The 21,315-nt window shown below is 49.5% G+C and overlaps 2 protein-coding genes across 2 annotated transcripts in view; both read left to right on the top strand.

Moving 5' to 3' along the window:
• RSRC2 (arginine and serine rich coiled-coil 2) overlaps window positions 1-21,315 on the top strand; it is a 266,569-nt gene that overhangs the window by 205,392 nt on the left and 39,862 nt on the right. Inside the window, exon 8 of the mRNA XM_078667575.1 lies at window positions 575-801. Coding sequence (XP_078523701.1) covers window positions 575-801 — 227 coding nt within the window. The remainder of the gene's footprint in view (window positions 1-574; window positions 802-21,315) is intronic.
• LOC144791469 (uncharacterized) lies at window positions 17,661-20,750 on the top strand. Its single transcript, XM_078666142.1, has 2 exons — window positions 17,661-19,925; window positions 20,446-20,750. Exons 1-2 carry the CDS (start codon window positions 18,541-18,543, stop codon window positions 20,447-20,449), a joined length of 1,389 nt encoding a protein of 462 aa, XP_078522268.1. The 5' UTR covers window positions 17,661-18,540; the 3' UTR covers window positions 20,450-20,750.

Genomic DNA, 21,315 nt, shown 5'->3' with positions numbered 1-21,315 from the left:
TTACTATCACACTTGGTTTCACTTGATTGTGGCTGGATTTTTATTTCTAAAGACTTTTTGCATCTTGCTCCGGTTTTTGTGGCCATTCGATATGATTAGATTCATACTTGTTTTTATTAGATTAGTATTTGGTTAATATTGCAGCCTTGAAAAAGTCTTTGTATAGGCGAAATACATGTCGGTTGCCAGATGTTTTTGAACGCTTGCACTTTCCAATAAAGATTATCCTCAACACCTGGAGAGGTGAAAATAACTAAAACAAGAAAAGGCAGGGACAGGTCCTATGGAAAACTATTAATGATGAACAATGTACTATGTATTCCAGTGTCAAAGTATTTCTTTATTTAATGTGGTTTACAATCATTTGTCCACATTAATGGTGGTAGGCTGTTAGGACATGGTCTAGTGCACCTTTAAGAAATAGGTTGCATTTCGGACTTGCATTTGGATGTTGATATACTGAACCTGACTTTATTGACCTCATTGGATGTGTGATTATTCTGTCCCACAGCTACAAAAAGACTGTTTTCTAATATAAAGATTATTTTTATTTTCTCTTTTTTTGTTATGGCAGCTGCAGGTGGAGGCTCAGTTCTCAATGTTGCTGCACTTTTGGCCTCTGGAACCCAAGTAACTCCTCAAATAGCAATGGCCGCCCAAATGGCTGCACTTCAAGCAAAGGCATTGGCAGAGACTGGAATAGCAGTACCCAGTTATTATAACCCTGCAGCAGTAAATCCAATGAGGTTTGCTGAGCAAGAAAAGAAGCGGAAAATGCTTTGGCAAGGCAAAAAAGAAGGGGTAAGGATGTTCTACGTCTTCCGGGATGCGAGATAGTAGTTTTTTTCCATTGCATAAGTATTTATTCAAATTATCTATTGAGAATTAAATGACTGTTAGCTTACTTACATGTAGTTGTTTGTATGCTGAAGTGCAGTTCCATTTATGATGTGCATTCTTTAATTGCACCTGCATGTTTTCATTTCAAACCCACTACTACAAAGCAGATCACTGAAGTATTGCGATACAAGTAATATTGAGGAATATGCTAAATTAAAACCACATCACATGATTTGTCTGAAATTATTGAAATGCAGGCCAAAAAGCACAACTATACCTCTTAATAATTTATACAGAACTGTGTGTTGTCACACCATCGTGTCATGAAGCACCATCAGGACCCTGCGATTGGAGGATTGATGAGTGCACCATCATTCTCTTTTTAAGATAAATTGTAAGAATTGTTCAGCAGTAAAGAAGCTTGCATCCTAGTTCTTAACTTTAGCATGAATTGGCAGTGCTACCATCTTTAATGCGTGAGCTTTAATTACAACTTCACTATTCTCTTCATTGTATACTATACGTAAAATACTAAGATGTTCGAGGCATGTGGGCTGCTAAATTCATATCTTAGCATTAGATCGCCGCCTAGTGTTGGGTCCGGATGATCGCACATTGTTGTCCTGGAAGAGTCTTCGAAGTATCCTGAGATAGGTGGCTCCTCCCCTGGACTACAGTGCGCATGGGCATCGGCTCCATCCCCAGATTGTTTTTTTCCGCCATTGGGTTCGGATGTGGTCTCGACGTCTCTCTGTCGAAACCGAGTAAAACTATCTTTTAGCGGCCAAAAGGCCTTGTTTTTTGCGTCGGTATTGTCTGCGCACGGTCTCGAGTCTTCCGTCTCTTGGAGCCGGAATAAGCGGAGTCTTGTTTCGCTTTTCGAACTTTGAGGCCTTCTCATCGCGACTCGACTGCAAAACTTTTCAGACATGGAGCGGAGCCCGTTTAAATACTGCCCGCTTTGTGGGTCCAAGTACCCACACATCGATCTACACCCCGTTTGTAACAAATGCCTTTCGCCTGACCACGACGACGGCAAGTGCAAGGCCTGTGCACAGTTCCGGTCTAAGAAGACTCTCAAGCTTCGGCGCGCGGTGCGCATGGAAGCTAGACAAGCCGCCCCGGATCCGGAAAACATCTTCGGCGACCAAGATGAAGAGGACCAGGGTCATCATCTTCAGATCTCCCCACCCGAGACGGAGGTCGAGGCGGATCCGGTAGACGACGACGGTGTCGTGGGTCAAGGCCTTGAATACGTCGACGAGGTAGGAGACGACGATGAGATTTATGGGGCCGCGGCAGACAGCTCAGGGGACGAGCTCTGCCCCGAAGGTTTCGAGGATACCGACCGGGTCACGGGATCGCCTGTAGGCCTTACCCACGACCCCATGCCGCAAGCCACAGCCCCGCCTTCTGGCCCGGCCACGGACTTACTTGCTGAGCAGACTGTATCGAAACCGAAACCGAAAGCATCGGGATCGACTCCATCTAAAATGGCCGACCCGAAAACGAAACCGAAACTTAAGGACTCGTGCGTCCCTAAGATGGCTGCCGTGCCAGCGAAAACGACTGTACCCGCTAATCCATCGACTCCGTCGACCTCCGGTCCGCAGAAGTCGAAGAAGTCCGTCGATTCCGCTGCTGCTCATTCGAAATCGACGCCTGAGGAGGGGTCCTCTAAAAAAGATGGTCGGCACGGATCAGCATCGGCGCCGCCGTCCAAGCCCGCAAAGGCCGGCTCCACGGAGTCTACGCAAACGAAGACTGGCACGTCTGCGCACCGGTCCCAGGACTCGGGGTCGGTGACAGCGGGTTCCGCGTCGAAAGCCCACAAGGCCCACAAAGACGTCGGATCCGAAGGAAAGGTCAAGACATCCTCGTCGGCTCCAAAACCAACTGAGAGTGAGGCATCCCTCGTCGCCGCATCACTACAGCGAATTAGGGAGAAGGCCTCTGCTCCGTCGGCTCCGATTTCGTCGCCGAAGGCACAAACTGACAATCCAGCGAAGCCTTCTGGTAAACTTCTCTTTGTTTTGCCGCCAAAGGAGGCGCCGAAAGCCTTTTCCACAAAATCGTCACCGAAGAAGACGGTTTCTTCAACGGCTGGCCCACTTCCACGTCGGGTTCTCGAATCAGAGGATGATTCAGAGCAGTTCATCGACGCAGACACAGGCAAATTGACCCTCTATAAGAGGAAAATAACTTCAGAGTCAGTGGACTCATATGTCATCCCACTGAAAAAGAAAAGGGTGCCCCTTGATGCTTCAGGCCTCACAGAACCAATCCTGCCTCCTCCACGACGGAGCCCTACTCCCTCACCAGAACACTCTGCAGGTGAGGGGTATGATGAGGATGAACAATACAATTTCCCTATCAATGAACCGGATGCACAACCGGATTCATATGATGACACTGGTGACCAGGGCACCCAAAATGTGGGGCAGGACCCGCAGCTTTTTAATGCACGTGCATCCCCCACTGAGGATTCAGCAGGTTTTCATGCGCTACTTGAGAGGGCAGCGGCCAATCATGATGTGGACATGCATGCTGACCCGATAGAAGAAGACTTCCTTTTCGACACATTCTCAGTCTCTGAAAGGACAGTAAAAACGCTGCCTATGCTTAAGGGAGTCCTCAAGCATGCGGGGGATATCTTTAAGGAGCCTACCAGGGCACGAGTGGTCAATCCACGCATTGAGAAGAAGTACAGACCTGCACCTGCAGACCCCGCATACATTCGGGGACAGTTGCCACTGGACTCTCTTGTGGTCGCCAATGCCAGGAAACGTGCCAACTCCCAAACAACGGGTGAAGCTCCTCCCCCGGATAAGGAGTCCAAAGTGCTAGAGGCAGGGGGCAAAAGAGTAGCTGCGCAGGCCGCAAACTTTTGGCGCATTGCCAATACACAGGCACTCTTAGCACGTTACGATAGGGCGCATTACGACACCCTAGAACAGGTTATACAACACCTGCCTCCAAAGTTCCAAGAAGGCACCAAACTGCTTATTGAGGAAGGGAAGCTAATCTCAAACGCAGCCATCAAGTGTGCACTTGACGCCGCAGACACAGCTGCTAGAGCTATCAACACTAGCGTTATGCTGAGACGACAGGCGTGGCTCCGCATCTCGGGGTTTAAACCAGATATACAGACAACCATTCTTAATCAGCCAGTCAATCCTGATAGTCAGTTTGGTCCAGATGTTGACACCACCCTAGAAAAAATAAAAAAAGACACGGAAACTGCTAAGTCCATGGGGGCCCTCCAGTCGCAACAGTTTCGTGGCAACAATTTTCGTCGCTCAGGTACACGTGGAGTCACCAGAGGACAAATGGGTCAACAGTCTCAGTTCTCAAAAGGTGGAGCACAAACCTCGTTCCAAAAGCAGAACAAGGGAGGTTACAGAAATAACAGCAACAGAGGTCGCGGCAGAGGAAACAACAGCTCCCGCTCCTCTACCCCAAGCAAACAGTGACTCTCCGTCACTGCCCCCCGACCACTTAACACCTGTCGGGGGGAGACTGCAGCAGTTCCTGCCCGTCTGGAGAAACATCACCACAGACAGGTGGGTGCGACAACTAGTCCAGTATGGTTATTGCCTAGAGTTGAAATCCACTCCACCCAACATCCCGCCAAGGCAAAGGCCTATGTCTGCAGAGCACTTGCTCTTATTGCAGCAGGAAGTGGTGGTGATGCTGCAAAAAGGAGCAATCGAGCTCGTGCCGGTGAGAGAGGAAGGCACAGGGGTGTACTCCCTGTACTTCCTTATTCCAAAAAAGGACGGATCTCTCAGACCCATTCTAGATCTACGCCCCCTCAACCTGTACATACTGTCAGAACATTTCCACATGCTCCCACTGCAGCAGATTCTTCCCTTGCTAAGCCAAGGGGACTTCTTAGCAACCTTAGATCTCAAGGATGCTTATTTCCACATTCCACTACACCCGTCCCACAGGAAATACCTCAGGTTCACTATTCAAGGCAAGCATTACCAGTTCAAGGTCTTACCCTTTGGAGTCACCACAGCCCCAAGGGTGTTTACCAAGTGTCTGGCGACGGTAGCAGCGCACCTCAGGAGGCAGAACATCCATGTCTACCCCTACCTCGACGACTGGCTCGTGCAAGCCAAGTCGGAACGACAGTGCGCCGCGGACATGTCAACTACAATTCACCTTCTTCACGATCTGGGTTTCTCGCTGAACTACCCAAAGTCGCATCTACAACCAGCACATGTCCGGCAGTTCCTAGGTGCGACGATCAACACCCTGACGGCCATGGCTCAGCCAAACCAGGTCAGGATAGACAGCATGCAGTCTCTGATCCAAAAGTTCAAACCACAACACTCGCTTCCGGCGAGAGTATTCATGCAGTTGATAGGCATGATGGCCTCCTGCATCTTCATAGTCCCTCACGCACGGTTACATATGCGCCCGCTTCAGGAGTGCTTAGCGAATCAGTGGACACAGGCTCAGGGGCAATTGACAGACCTAGTGTTGGTTACCAGTCGGGCATACGACTCTCTGCATTGGTGGACTCCACACAACCTTTGCAAGGGCCGACTGTTCCAAGAGCCTGTGCCGCAGATTATCCTGACAACGGACGCATCTCTCCAGGGATGGGGAGCTCATCTGCTCACTTACACAGTGCAGGGACTATGGACGACGCGGCAGCAAAAGATGCACATCAACTATCTAGAACTGATGGCAATCTTCATGGCGATCAAGTCCTTCATTGTACATCTGTGCAACAAGGTAGTGTTAGTCCGGACGGACAACATGACTGCGATGTACTACATTCAAAAGCAGGGAGGCACCCACTCGCCACAGCTGTCTCATCTGGCTCAGAGCATGTGGAAGTGGGCCATTCAGAGGAACATTTTCCTCATGGCAGAACACCTCCCAGGGAAGGACAACCAGATGGCGGATCTGCTCAGCAGGTACAGCCATCAAATGCACGAGTGGGAGATACACCCATCTGTCCTCCACCCGTACTTCCAGCAGTGGGGTCATCCGGAGATAGACCTGTTTGCCACAAAAGAAAACGCAAAATGCCAACACTTTGCCGCCAGGTTCCCTCACCCACAGTCGCAGGGGAATGCGATATGGATGAACTGGTCAGGCAAATTTGCGTACGCTTTTCCGCCAGCCCCTCTGATACCGCTGGTCGCAAGAAAGCTAAGGCAACACGCGATGACTCTCATCCTAGTTGCTCCAACGTGGGCGCGCCAGGCTTGGTACACCACGTTCCTCGAACTCTCAGTGGTGCCGCATCAAAGACTGCGCCTCACGCCCAGTCTTTTGACGCAGAACCATGGAGAAATTCAGCATCCAGATCCGCAACAGCTCAACCTGGCGATCTGGCTCCTGAAGTCCTAGAGTTTGGATACCTTAACCTACCTCCAGAATGCATGAACATCATCAAGGATGCAAGGAAGCCAACTACCAGAGCATGCTATGCTGCGAAATGGAAGCGTTTTGTCATTTACTGTACAGCCAATGACATCAACCCGCTAGATGCATCTATCCCCAACATCATTTGCTATCTGTTGCATCTTTACAAGTGCAATCTAGCGTACACTTCCATTCGGATACATCTATCCGCCATAGCGGCTTATCTTCAAAACAGGCAGCATCTCTCTGTCTTCAGAGTGCCCGCCATTAAAGCCTTCCTTGAAGGTCTGAAACGAGTCATTCCCCCAAGAACACCGCCAGCTCCGGTGTGGAACCTCAATGTCGTTCTCACCAGACTGATGGGACCGCCATTTGAGCCACTGCACTCGTGTGAACTCCAGTTCCTTACCTGGAAAGTGGCTTTCCTGGTAGCTATTACGTCTCTGAGGCGTGTCAGTGAGCTGCAGGCGCTCACAATCCAAGAGCCATTCATTCAAATTCATCCAAATAGGGTAGTGCTACGCACTAACCCCAAATTCCTTCCGAAGGTGGTGTCACAGTTTCATCTAAACCAAACTATTGACTTGCCAGCATTCTTTCAAAACCCGCAAACGGTGGCAGAAAGAATGCTCCATACCTTAGATGTACGGAGGGCGTTGATGTACTACATAGACAGAACACAACCCTTTAGAAAGACAAAACAACTTTTTGTTGCCTTCGCACCACAACACAAAGGCAACCCTATTTCCAAAGCAGGGATAGCCAGATGGATTGTTAAGTGCATCCAGATATGTTATCAAAAGGCCAAGCGCACTTTAACAATACCCCCAAGGGCGCACTCCACACGCAAACTGGGGGCATCCATGGCTTTCCTAGGGAACATACCTTTAGAGGATATTTGCAGAGCAGCCACGTGGGTTACACCACACACCTTTACAAAACACTACTGTGTTGATGTGCATTCCAAGCAGCAAGCTGCTGTAGGACAGGCTGTTCTCAAAACACTTTTTCAGGTTTCTGCAGCTGGCACGGGCAACCGCCGCTGATGGAGGGACTGCTATGTATTCTATGCTAAGATATGAATTTAGCAGCCCACATGCCTCGAACTGAATATGCTACTTACCAGTATGCATCTGTTCTTGGCATGTAGGGCTGCTAACATTCATATCGCCCGCCCTCCTCCCCGGTGCCTGTCGCAGCTGCAGATATACTATTGTATTTATTCATTAGCATGGACATCCTTTACACTTTTCACTCCATCTCCTGCCACAATGGCGAAAAACAATCTGGGGATGGAGCCGATGCCCATGCGCACTGTAGTCCAGGGGAGGAGCCACCTATCTCAGGATACTTCGAAGACTCTTCCAGGACAACAATGTGCGATCATCCGGACCCAACACTAGGCGGCGATCTAATGCTAAGATATGAATGTTAGCAGCCCTACATGCCAAGAACAGATGCATACTGGTAAGTAGCATATTCAAAACCTCCCACCATCCCCCCCGTTTAGCTGGGGAGTTCTGTCAACAAAAATATTACTAGAATGTATTTGTAGTGGTCTGTGTCTGTCTGTGTGTGTGTGTGTGTGTGTGTGTGTGTTGGTAGATACACATGCTTTCGAAGAAGTCTTTCCTAGTCACAAGGTAATGTGACTGCTCCTTTCAGTGACAGTGTACATGGTGATCGACTCTATTGTTAGATAGTTTTTTCCGCCATCTGGTTTGGATGTGTATTGCTGCGCTCCAGTTCGAAACCGTTTCCCTGGTTCCCCTCGACGCGCAATCTTCTATCTCAACGGTATTGTTTCCGTATGCGTTCCCACTTCTCTGCGATTCGTTTTCAAGTTCGGAATCGACCTTCGATCGGTTAACCTCATGGACGGACTTCGAGGCCTAATCGTGGACGGACTTCGAGGCCTAACCACGCTCTGTAGCTCTCCATCGATGGGTCGGACTCTGTTTAAATTCTGCCCTCGGTGCCACGCAAGTATCTGTGCACCGACTCAGACAAAGTGCACAACTTGTGCTTATCACCCGAGCACAAAGAAGAGAATTGTGACACTTGCAGATAGTTTCCATCAAAGAAGACTCTTTTTGATCGTCTGACTTTGAGGACCTCTTCGGTGAAGACTCTGGCCAGGAAGATATCGAGGCTTCGGCGGCAGAAGACAAGGAGGCCTTCTCCGAATATGATTCAGGTTCCGAACTCGGCGCTGAGGAGCTGCTGCAGGGTCAAGGTGACGTGAGTACCGAAGACCCCACGGCCCCCACAAACTGTCTCGAAAAAACATAAAGCTTGGGCACCACCGCTGCCTTTTGGCCAAGGTCGGCACGAGACTTAAGTTTTCGAAAAACCCACCCTCGTGCCCGGCACCGAAACCAACTGTCAAGCATTCAGACTCGGTGCCAAGTCGACTAAAACCCTCCTCGGAGACGAAAGCCTCAGGTTCCAAGCTTAAGTCCGGCTCGGAGCTGAAATCCACTGCACCCAAGTCCAAGCAACATTAGGAGCCAAAATCTTCCGCACCGAAAGGTCAGCCTCCTTCTACGCTTAAAACTTCGGCACCGAAACATAAAGATACCCCTTCGGATCCGAAAGTGGACATTATTCATTAAGGCCCTATCCAAAAGCAGAAAAGACTGCATATCGACCCCGATTCTGGTCATATCCACATAAAACCATCTCACAAACGCAAGCTTCAAGAAGAGGAGGCCACTTCTTACAAGATTTCCTTGAAGAAGAGGACTATGGCTAAACGTCCTTTTCTCTTCCCATCATCCCCACCTCTACCACCCCTGTCACCTGAGAATACTTTGCAGATTACACCACATTATCATAGGGTAGAGCTCCATTAAGGATCACTGGAAGATTTCATATTTAAGGCACTAGCATCCACACATAGATCGTCACAATCACTCCCGATGCTTGCATGATGCAGCATGCTTACGAAATTTTAAAGACCCAGTCAGAGCCCGCATCTCATTTCCTAGAGTGGACATTAAATATAAAGCTTCTCGTACAAACCCTATCTTTATCAGAGGACAATTGATAAGGAGTCCAAACGAATTGGTGTCTCTTGCAAATGAATAGCTGCTAAGGCAGCAAATCATTGGTGTATCGCAAATACCCAAGGCCTTTTAGCTAGGTATGGCAGGGCACAGAGGGTCAAGGCAGGCTGGTCCTCTGGGTGTCCAGAGGTGGCTGTCTGCGGGAGTCGCCGGGTTTAGGCCGGAGCAGGTTCCAGGATCAACAGGCCGGTAGGGCTGGGGCCAAGTCAGTTGTTGTTGTCCTGTTGTTAGCAGCTGCACGGCGGGTCGTCGTCTTCTTGATCTTCTTTCTTCTTCTTGGTATCGGAATCTGAGGAAGGGAGGTTTAGGGAGCCCATAAATACTAAATTTAAGGGCGTTAGAGGTAGGGCAAGGACAGGGACCCATGGGTCCCTGTCCTGGGGTGAGTACACCCCCTAGCCTGCTCCTCTCCTGCGGGAGGGGGCAGGAGCCTAGCTGGGATTGAGCAGGGCTCCCCATCTACAAGATGGCCGGAGCCCAGGTCGTGCTTAATCTCGCCTCCTCCACCTGAGGGATGGAGTTGGCAAAGGTTGGCACCCCCCCCCCCTTCCTGACGTGGTTTTTCCCGCCAGAGTGGGGGTCAGGACTGGGGGGGGGGCTGGTTGCTGGGTACAGCAAATGGTCCGGGGAAGCTCAGAGGCGGCATGCCTTTGCAGCTTCCCCCTGTCCATCCTGGGGGAGGAGACCTAGCACCTCGCCCAGGATGTGCATTGTTGCAGGCCCAGGAGAGCGGGGGCTCTCCTACCCAGGGGTCCAGCAACATGTCTGCTGGGTGGCAGCCTCTGCAGCCACTCAGCCCAGACGTGGATTGTAGGTTTAGGTTTTGGAGGGCATCTCTAAGATGCCCTCTGGTGCATTTTACATTAAATCCCACACTGGCATCAGTGCGGGTTTAATGTGCTGAGAAGTTTGATCCCAAACTGGTCAGTCTTCAGTGTAGCCATTATGGTGCTGTGGAGTTCGTAATGACAACCTCCCAGCACCATATACTCTTAATGGTATCACTGCACTTACAGTGCCCAGGAATGGCCCTGAGTACTGTAGGGGCACAGGGCTCATGCACCTGTGCCCTCACCTCCGACATAGGGCACCCAGCTAGAGGGGTGACTGAAGTATGCCAGGGCAGTGGGTTCTGTGGGCATGGCACACAGGGATGTGTGCTTAGTCAGCTCTTGTTCTAGTTCTGTACTTAGGCACTCATCCTGCAAAGGCAGTGAGTTGGTGCCAGGGTACAGGGCCCCTGAGGGTGGCACAATAAGTGCTGCAGCTGTCAGGGGTCTTCTCTGGTCACCATGCCCTGGGTACCTAGGGTACCATTTACTAGGGGCTGACAGGTGGCCAGAGATGCCAATTGGGTCTTTTTGTTTCAGCATAGTTTTAGGGAAGGAACACAGACCCCGGGTACCTGTTTGGCAGGAATGCAGGGCACACTCAGTCCAAGCACATCAGCAGATCAGAAAAAAGTGGGGGCATACCAATGCAAGAAAGATGTCACTTTCTCACAAAAACATTATTTGCTATCTGTTACATCTCAAACAATCGGGCCTTGATTACACTTCTATTTGTTTCCACCTTGCAGCAGTAGCTGCGTACTTACAAAATAGACAACATTTGTCCTTATTCAGAGTCCCAGTGATCAAGCCCTTAATTGAAGGCTTAAAAAGATTAATACCACCAAGGATTCCCCCTGCCCCAATGTGGAATCTCGACATTGTTCTCACAATGCTCATGGGTCCACCTTTTGAACCATTACATGTGCCCTTTGCAGTTCTTCTCATGGAAAGTTGCATTCCTCATTGTTATCACATCACTGAGAAGAGTGGGTGAGCTACAGGCATTCACATTGGAAGAACCTTTCTTTCAGCTTCATAAAGATCGATAGTTCTCCGTACCAACCCAAAATTCCTTCCCAAGGTAGTTTCTGCTTTTCATATAAACCAATCGGTTGAGTTGCCAGTTTTCTTTTCTCAACCCGAATCTGTGGCAGAACGCACTCGTCATACGCTTGATATTAAGAGCTTTACTATACTATAAAGATAGAACAAAAGACTTTTGCAAAACAGATGTTTGTTGCATTTGGTCCACCCCACAAAGGCAGTCCTATTTCCAAATATGGTATTGCCAGATGGATTGTAAAATGCATTCAAACTTGCTATTCTAAAGCTAAAAGAACTTTAACTCTACCCCGTAGAGAGCATTCCTCTCACAAAATAGGGGCGTCAGTTGCCTTTTTAGGCAACATCCCTCTAGCTGACATATGTAAGGCAGCTACATGGTCTACACCACATTCATTTACCAAACACTATTGTGTAGATGTATTGGCACGTCAACAGGCTAATGTAGGCCAATCAGTACTAAAAACACCATTTCAAACAACTGCAACATCTACAGATTAAGCCACAGCTTTGGGAATATACTGCTTTATAGCCTATGCAAAGCATGTCTATCTACGGCACACATGCCTCAAACGAATAATGTTACTTATCCAGTAAGCATCTGTTCTTTGCATGTAGAGTTGGAGAGTCACATGCGCCCACCCGCCTCCCAGGTACCTGTCGTTTTGCAGCGTGAATCTTTCTGGATTCACTATGCTGTGCATATTCCGCAATCAATGTGGTTGGGTCCGGAATCGTAGTCTTTTTTTCTCTTTTTTTTTTTTTTTTTTTTTTGTCGTAGCCCAGGTAGGCGTCGACGTCCCACCATTTGGTGTACCTTCGGTGACGTCGGCGTGCTTCCGGCGGAAGCTACCACCCTTGGGCGCCATCTTCAGATTCTTTTTTCCGCCGTTGGGTCTGGATCGTCGCGTGAAGCTCCAGAAGTTTTTGGAGGAAAAAGGAGAAAATACAGCAAATCTTCAACGGTAAAGACCTGAGAACATCGAGAGAAGAAGACCTTTAGGACTGAGACGACGAAGAAAGGAGAAAACTTCGAAATCTTCGACGTCCTCGGAGGAATGCGCACACAGGGGGCCCCCTGAGCGCAGGGATGTACAAGACGCCATTTAAATTCTGCAAGAACTGCCACCACAAGTTCGCACAGAAGGACCAGCACCCAGTCTGCAACCTCTGCCTGCCAATAGACCACGAGAGCAGGGACTGCAACGCCTGCTCCGTCTTCAAGCCGAAGACACTCCGAATTCGAGAAAGACCGGACAGCTCACCACACGATGCAGGACAAGGGCCAAGCGCCGACGCTTTACGAACTTGGCCTCTCCACCGACGATGAGGACAACATCGCCGAAGGACCAGATGACTTCACGGTCGCTGAGACCGATAAGAATACGCCTGATAAGGTAGGAGAGTCATCGACCCCGAAAACTCCCACAGGGCCTCGAAAACCTGAGGCAGACTCTCGAAAGTCAGAGAGAGTCTCGAAAGGAGCACCGGCGCCGAGCAAATCGACGACCGAAGCTGCATCCTCCGAAAAAGAGCCCAGCGGATCCTCCGAGAAGGACTCCCGGAGGCACAAGACCAGCGAAAAGCAAAGGTCATCGAAGCAAGCCCCCGAAAAAGGGACTTCGACGTCGAAAGAAAAAGAGCCGAAGAGAGCTAAGACGACGACGAAAAGAGCGGCCGAAACGCTCAACGACTAACAGGCCGCAGAAATGCAGAGGAAGAAGAGAAGGCTCGAGGCCGAAATGGAGAACATCCTTCAGAGAAAGAAGGACTTCGATGAAAAAATGAAGTTACACCGTCGCCGAGGTTCAGGAGCTCGAGGAGTTCGACGTCGAAGAGCCGCCGAAAACTCCGGAACCTTCGGAGCACGAAGAGGAGGAGGACCTCTACTACACAGAAGGGGATTACGGGGAACAGCAGTCAAGCTACGGTTCAGGTTCCTCGACGGCCCAAGACCAGGAATGGCAGGACATCGAGGCCGAAAACCCAGAGGAGGTTGTGGAAACATACCCCTCGAGGCCTTCGCCACCGGATGACATTGGGGCATACAATGAGGTGGTAAGAAAGGCGGCAACAGCTTATGGAATTTATTTATTTAAGAAGCTTATAAAGCGCGCAGCTACCTCCAAAGGGGGTGTCCCGGCGCTGTGAGTACATGTAATCACGAGGAGGGATCTAACCAGGTGCAGGTCTATCATACCTTAAGATGCTGAGGTCCACAGGATGACTAAATCAGAGATTGGTAAACAGCCAGGTCTTAAGTTTACGTCGAAAGACTTGCTCTGACTCAATAAACCTGAGGTCCAGAGGAAGGCTGTTCCAAAATTTGGCTGCGGTAACTCCGAACGTTCTGCCGCCACTCCTGGCGAGCCTAAATCTGGGTGTCACCAAAAGACGTAGGCTGTTAGATCTCAAAGATCTGGCTGATACAGATAATTTGAGTCTTTTACTCAGATAAGCCGGGCCTATTCCGTGTAAAGCCCGAAAGGCAAGGATCAAGATTTTAATTGAATGCGACGGGAGATGGGGAGCCAGTGTAGTTCGTTCCGATAGGCAGAGATCGAGTTGCGGGTGGGGATGTTCCCGATGAGTCTGGCTGCCGCATTCTGAACAATTTGCAGTCGGTCAATGAGATAGAGGGGGGCACCGGCGTACAGGCTGTTTGCATAATCTAGATGTGCCGTGATAAGAGCATGGACAATCGTTTTGCGGGACGTAAGAGGAAGATAAGGAAAGATCTTCCTGATCATACGCAGCTTTCCAAAGCAGGCCGCGGTGACTCTGTTGACCTGAGCTTTACAGGACATAGAATTATCAAAAAGGAAGCCGAGGTTGCGGGCCGACTGCACGGGACTAGGAGGGGGATTTAAAACAGTAGGCCACCACAGGGTGGCGGAGGGAGCCGATTTCTGGCTAAAGAAAAGCACCTCCGTTTTGTCCGTATTCAGAGCCAAATGATTGGAGGCCATCCACGAGCAGATGTTGCCAAGGCAGTTGCGAAAGTTGGAGAAATGGGAGTCAGCGTGGTCTCTAAAGGAAAAGACGAGCTGAGTATCATCAGCATAAGAGACCACCCTGACCCCCCAGGACTCAACTACCCTGGCAAGCGGGCCTAAATACACGTTAAACAAAAGATGGCTCAAAGCCGAGCCCTGGGGCACACCGCACAGGAGGGGTTTATCTTCTGATTCAAAGGGACGAAGAAGTACCCTTTGGGACCTTCCTGAGAGGAAGGATTGAATCCATGCCAGGGCTGTGCCACCAATCCCCAACTGCAGAAGGCGAGTCACGAGAATGTCATGGGACACTGTATCAAATGTAGCGGACAGGTCGAGGAGGACCTGTCCACTGACTCCCGGATTGTCTCTGATACCTCCAGCAGCGCTATATCCGGTTCTGAATCCGGACTGGGAGTCGTGCAGCAGCTGATTAGATTCTAGGTACTGGGCCAATAATTTCTGAACAACTTTCTCTAGAATCTTGGCAGGTTTAGGCAGAAGGGATATCGGGCGATAATTACTGAGTTGAGAAGGATCCGCATCTGGTTTTTTTAAGATGGGGAGCAGCCTAGCTTGTTTCCATACTGACAGGAACTGACCATGAGCCAAGGAGGAGTTCCATATGGACAGGAGGGAGTTGATTAAAACCGGGGCAAGATTTCCCATCACTTTAGCAGGGACAGGGTCTAATGGTGATCCTGATTTAACCTGGCTAAGTAGTTTCATGGCTGTATCTGTCGTGAGCTCATCAAAGAAATTAAATGAGCAATGCTGGGAGTGTGACTCGTCTGACCAGGGGCTGGGTGTCGTAAAAACAAAAGAGGAAGATAGCTTAATAATTTTTTCCTGAAAGAAATCAGAAAGTCCATTACAAAGGGCTTGAGTGGGGGAGCACTGGGTCTTCAAGGCAGGAGGATTCACAAAATCCTTCACTATTGTGAAGAGTTTTGGAAGAATTCTCTGCCTGTTTGATGAGTTGTGAGAAGTAAGCTTTCATCGTGGACCGTTTAAGTTTTTGAAATATATTCAAGGCCATCTTATAGGCTGCTTTGGTAGTAGGGTTGTAGGACTGACGCCATTTACGTTCAAGCCGTTTGCATCTACTCTTTTCCTCTCGCAGCATGGGGGAGAACCAAGGAGCAGATGGGCGCGATCTAGTGGACGTGATAGGGGCTAGTGGAGAAATGGTATCTAGTGCTGAGGTGAGGGCGGCGTTATATCTCACAACTTCCTCTTTAAGGTCTTTAGAGGATTTAAACTGGTAAAGGAAGCAGGGGTCAATGGTATCACAGGTACCATAAGACCAATTGCGGCCATTTTCTCTATTAATAGAGGAGGGAGGGGGCAGGGAAGGGATAGTAATTTCGAAAGGGAGGAGAAAGTGGTCAGACCATGTGAGGGGTAGGGAAGGAAGGGGCGTTACGCCGGGATGATTCGTGAATATAAGATCAAGGGTATGTCCCGCTTTGTGGGTAGGGCCATTAATGAATTGGGACAGGGTTAATCCTTGTAAAGTTTCGAGAAGGAGAGATGCTTGTGCACAAGAAGGGTTATCGACATGTAGGTTGAAATCTCCCAGCACCGTAAAAAGAGAATGTTTGAGGGAGAGATCAGCAATAGAGTGCAGTAGATAGTTAAGAGAGGAAGTTGAGGCCGTGGGAGGGTTGTAGACCAGGATGCCGGCAAAAATAATGCTGGCAGAATCCATGATCGTGAAATGCATGGCTTCAATGAGCCCAAGGTTAGGTAATTTTTAATTAAGCTGGAAGAGGAGAAGCCAAAGGCAGACTTCCTGCTCGAGACATTGCTCCCCATACAGACAAAGAGCCAGTTCCTGCCCATGCTCAAGAGTATCACAGACCAGGGAAAGGAGGCTTTCAAGGACCCGGCTACATGCAGATCTATAACGCCGAGGACCGAGAAGAAATACAAATTCTCCTCACAAGACCCAGCTTACATCAAGGGATCCGTCACAGCAGATTCTATCATCGCTGCAACGGCCAGAAAAAGTTCAAACGTCCCAACAACGTCCGGACCCCCACCTGACAAAGAAAGCAGGAGGATGGATCTGACTGGCAGGAAGATTGAGAGGAACGCTGCAACGCACTGGCGGATGGCAAATTCCAACGCCCTCCTGAATAGGCATCAATACCAGCACTGGGATGAGATGGGACAGTTGCTCAAGCACCTCCCGGAAGAATACCGTGAGAGGGCAGCACACCTGGTGGAGGAAGGGAAGAGCATCGCCAATTCATGCCTGAAGACAGCCTTGGATGGGGCAGAAACATCCAGCAGACTGATGGCTATAGGCATCACAGAAAGAAGGCAAGCCTGGCTCAGGATCTCAGGATTCAAGGCTGAGGTCCAGAACAACATCCTGAACACACCCTTCAACGGTGAAACACTGTTCGGAGCCCCAGTTGATGATGAGCTCACCCAACTGAAGAAGGACAACGAGACGGCAAGGTCCATGGGGGGTCTGCAGTTCAGGGGGATGAGAAGGGGCACTCCTTCACGGAGGCCGAATGGCAGAGGTGGAAGCCAGCGAGGAGATTCTCACCAGAGTTTCCACCAGGGGCAACAGAGTGACAACCAAGGCCACCAGGGCCAGCAGAGGCAAAACTGGAACTACCAAGGCAGGGGCCAGTCCTTTCGGTCGAGAGGAAATGGACGGGGCCAGAGAATGAGAGGCTGTGAACAACCCCCCTCTAAGTGACTTCACACGAGAGAAGGTGCTCCACCACCCACACCCTCCGGGGGAGGAGCACGGAAAAACAAAGAGGAGAGGGCTACACGGACAAGACACAAAGGAACATGCAACGCCGGTAGGAGGAAGATTGAGATTTTTTCTCCAGGAGTGGAGAAAAATAACAGACAAGTGGATACTCAATATTATGCAGTTCAGGTACTGCATAGAGTTGGAAAAAAGGCCACCAAACAGAAAAGAAAAGACAGCACTCAGGAAGAGAGCTGCAACTACTGCAAGAGGAAGCCCAAGAACTCCTCCTCAAAGCGGCCATAGAACGGGTCCCTTTCAAAGAACGGAACATGGGAGTTTACTCAAACTACTTCCTAGTGCCAAAGGTGGACGAAAGCCTAAGACCCATCCTGGACCTACGGTTCCTAAACAAATACGTCAAAACCCAGAATTTCAAAATGACGTCCCTACAAGAGGTCATTCCTCAGATAAAAGCAGGGGACTTCTTGTCCACCATAGACCTCAAAGATGCGTACCTGCACATCCCCATGAACAGGCAGCACAAGCACATGCTAAGGTTCACAGTAAACAAGGATCACTACCAATTCACGACCCTAGCTTTCGGCCTAAAGTCCGCACCAAGGGTGTTTACCAAATGCCTCGCGGCGGTGGCCGCACACCTAAGGAGAAAGGGAATACACGTGTACCCCTACCTCGACGACTGGCTGGTGAAGGCAAACTGCCACAGGACATGCAAAGAGCATGCGGAACAGGTGACAAGAACACTAGCAAACCTGGGTTTCTCCATACACTGGGGCAAAAGCTCGATGGAACCAGAGCAAGTAAAAATCTTCCTGGGAGCACAGATCGACACCATCCAATGCAGAGTCTTACCGAGCGAAAAGAGAACGCTCAGCCTACTGAGGGAGAAACGTCACTACCAGAAGGGGCGAGCTCTGACAGTGAGGACTGTGAGCAAGATCTTGGGGATGATGGCATCATGCATTCACCTGGTCCCCAATGTACGCCTACAAATGAGACCACTCCAAGAGTGGCTGCAACAACAATGGTCACAAGCTACAGGAAGTTGGGAGGATCTAGTGGTTGTAACGCACAGGGTGCAGGAAGAGATAAGGTGGTGGACCAAGGAGAGAATAACAGAAGGGAAACCTCTAACACCACCGGACCCAACAGTGACCATCACCACAGACTCATCCCAGAAGGGGTGGGGCGCACACATGAACAGGCTCAGAGTGAGGGGTCTGTGGAGCCCTACAGATGCAGTCAGGCACATCAACTACCTGGAACTGAAAACTGTGTTGCTAGCCCTCAAGGCCTTTCAGAAACACCTACACAACCGGAAGGTGCTAATACAAACAGACAACACCACAACGATGTTTTACATAAACAAACGGGGGAACTCAATCGTTCCCGCTGTCAAACTTGGCACAAGAGATCTGGAAATGGGCCATACCACTAAAAATAGACCTGCTAGCCATACACCTGCCAGGGAAGGACAATGTGGAAGCGGATTGGCTCAGCAGGCAGACTTAAGCATCCCACGAGTGGGAACTCAACAGTTAGGAAACAGAGTCTATTCAGGAAGTGGGGCACCCCAACAATAGACCTATTTGCAAACACCGGAATGCAAAATGCCAATACTTTGCATCCAGGCAACCAGAGGCACGGTCCCAGGGGAATGCCCTATGGATAAGCTGGTCAAAAACATTTGCCTATGCTTTTCCCCCGATACCACTGATCCCCAGGGTGCTCAACAAATGCATGAAGAGCAACATGACGCTCATCCTTGTGGCACCACAATGGGCCAGACAGACGCGGTATTCTCAGATAATGGAGATGGCGCAGGGGCCTCCCCACAAGTTCTCAAAAAGAAGAGACCTACTCTCCATGGAAAACGGAGGAATCCTACACCCAGAGCCAGAGAGCCTCAACCTCTCAGCCTGGCTCCTGAGGACTTAGAATTTGCACACCTGAAACTACCAGAGAACACCCTGCGGGTGCTGCGAGAGGCAAGAAGGCCCAGCACACGCAAGTGCTATGGGGAAAAGTGGAAAAGATTCACTCAATGGTGTTGCAAGAAACCACTCCAAAGGAGACTGACCAAGGAGTCCACGGTGCTAAGGTACCTCACACACCTAATCAAGGCAAAGCTAAGCTCATCCTCACTGAGAGTGCACCTAGCAGCGATTGTGGCATACACAAGAGGAGAAACAGGGAGAAGCTTCTTCACATCTCAAGTCGTGAAAAGATTCCTGGAAGGGGCTAAAAGAATAGCGCCGCCAAAGAGAATGCCGCCACCGGCCTGGAACTTGGTACTGACGGAGCTCATGAAAGCACCCTTCGAACCCATCCACAAAGCATCACTGCAAATGTTGACAATGAAGACGGCCTTCCTGGTGGCGATCACCTCACTACGAAGGGTGAGCGAACTGCAGGCACTCACACTGCAGGAACCCTACATCCAGATACACAGTGACCGGGTCGTGATGAGAACTGACCCACACTTCATGCCAAAGGTGGTGTCAAGGTTCCACATGAATCAGAGTATTCAGATCCCTAGCTTCTTCCAAAACCCCACTACAAGCGCTGAGAGGTCGCTCCACACCCTAGACGCAAGAAGGGCTGTGCTGCACTACATTGAAAGAACGAAGGACCACAGGAAGACTAAACAGTTCTTCGTGTCCTTCACTAACCGTTACATGGGCAAACCAGTTACGAAAAACACCATAGCCCGATGGATCGCACAGACAATTCAGTTCTGCCACAAGCAAGCTGGCCAGGAGCTAACAGGAGGGGCACGAGCCCACTCCACCAGGAAGAAAGGAGCAACAATTGCCTTCCTGGCCAACACACCGATTCAGGATATATGCCTGGCGGCAACATGGGCTTCAGTACACACTTTCACGAAGCACTACTGCGTGGATGTACAGATGAACAAGGAAGCACAAGTAGGACAAAAAGTGCTTCAACATATTTTTAGCAACCAACGCTCATCTTCCACCCAACCGCCACAAAAGTAACGAAAACCGCTACAAAATCTATGCACAGCATAGTGAATCCAGAAAGATTCACGCTGCAAAACGAATAGTTTCTTACCTGTCGGTGTAGTTTTGCAGCTTGAAGATCTTTCTGGATTCACTAGCGAACCCACCCGCCTCCGCCAGAAAGATGAGGCTGGAAAAGAGGGTGGAAAAACATGGAAAAGAAAGCAAGTTGGAACAATTACAAAATACGTGGAAACACTAACGTTGAAAAAACGATTAACATACATAGCCATGGATTCACTACAAAGACAAACAAGGAAAAGAGACAGAAAAAAGAATCCGAAGATGGCGCCCAAGGGTGGTAGCTTCCGCCGGAAGCACGCCGACGTCACGAAAGGACACCAAATGGTGGGACGTCGACGCCCACCTGGGCTACGACAAAAAAGAAAAAGAGAAAAAAGACTACGACTCCAGAACCAACCACCAGATTGCGGAATATGCACAGCATAGTGAATCCAGAAAGATCTTCAAGCTGCGAAACTACACCGACAGGTAAGAAACTATTCGTTCTCACAGATCATGGAGATGGCACAAACGTCAGCACACAGGTTGCCAACCAGAAATGACCTGTTAACAATGCAATACGGAAGAGTACTACACCCAGAGCCAGAGAGCATCAGCCTAGCAGTATGGCTCCTGAAGACCTAGAGTTTGCACACTTCAAACTACCGGCAAGCAAAATGGCGGTACTCAGAGAGGCAAGAAGACCTACCACAAGAAAGTGCTATGTAGCAAAGTGGAAAAGATTCTCCGAATGGTGCATTAGGGAGAAACTACAAAGGAAAATAACAAAGAAATCAACAGTACTAAAATACTTAATGCATCTACTACAAAATAAACTAATTTACACATCCCTAAGGGTGCACTTGGCGGCGATAGTGGCTTACACAAGAGGAGAAACAGGAAAGAGTTTCTTTACCTCCCAAGTAGCAAAGAGATTTCTAGAAGGGGCAAAGAGAATCGCACCTCCAAACAGAATGCCAGCACCAGCATGGAACCTCAACGTAGTGCTAACTCAATTGATGAAGGCCCCATGTGAGCCTTTTCACAAAGCTGCACATGCCCACGCTAAAAACAGCCGCCTTAGAAGCTATCACATTGCTACGAAGAGTGAGGGAAATACAAGCGCAAACACTACAAGAGCCCTACCTACAAATACACAATGATAGGATTGAAATGAAAACAGACCCACATTTCATGCCAAAGGTGGTATCACATTTGCACATCAATCAGACTATTCAAATTTCTTACGAACACACCTATTCAAGACATTTGCCAAGCCACAACAGTCATCAGTGCACATGTTCACTAAGCACTACTGTGTAAATATTCAAATGAACAAGGAAGCGCAAGTGGGACAGA

The sequence above is a fragment of the Lissotriton helveticus genome, chromosome 11, assembly GCF_964261635.1.
Source record: "Lissotriton helveticus chromosome 11, aLisHel1.1, whole genome shotgun sequence".
Classification (NCBI taxonomy): Eukaryota; Metazoa; Chordata; class Amphibia; order Caudata; family Salamandridae; genus Lissotriton; species Lissotriton helveticus.
Note: the sequence above shows the minus strand (reverse complement) of the source record. Positions and strands in the feature narration are given on the sequence as shown.

Coding starts and splice junctions, on each gene's coding strand:
- LOC144791469 (XM_078666142.1), top strand. CDS start 18,541: ATGCCAATACTTTGCATCCAGGCAACCAGAGGCACGGTCCCAGGGGAA.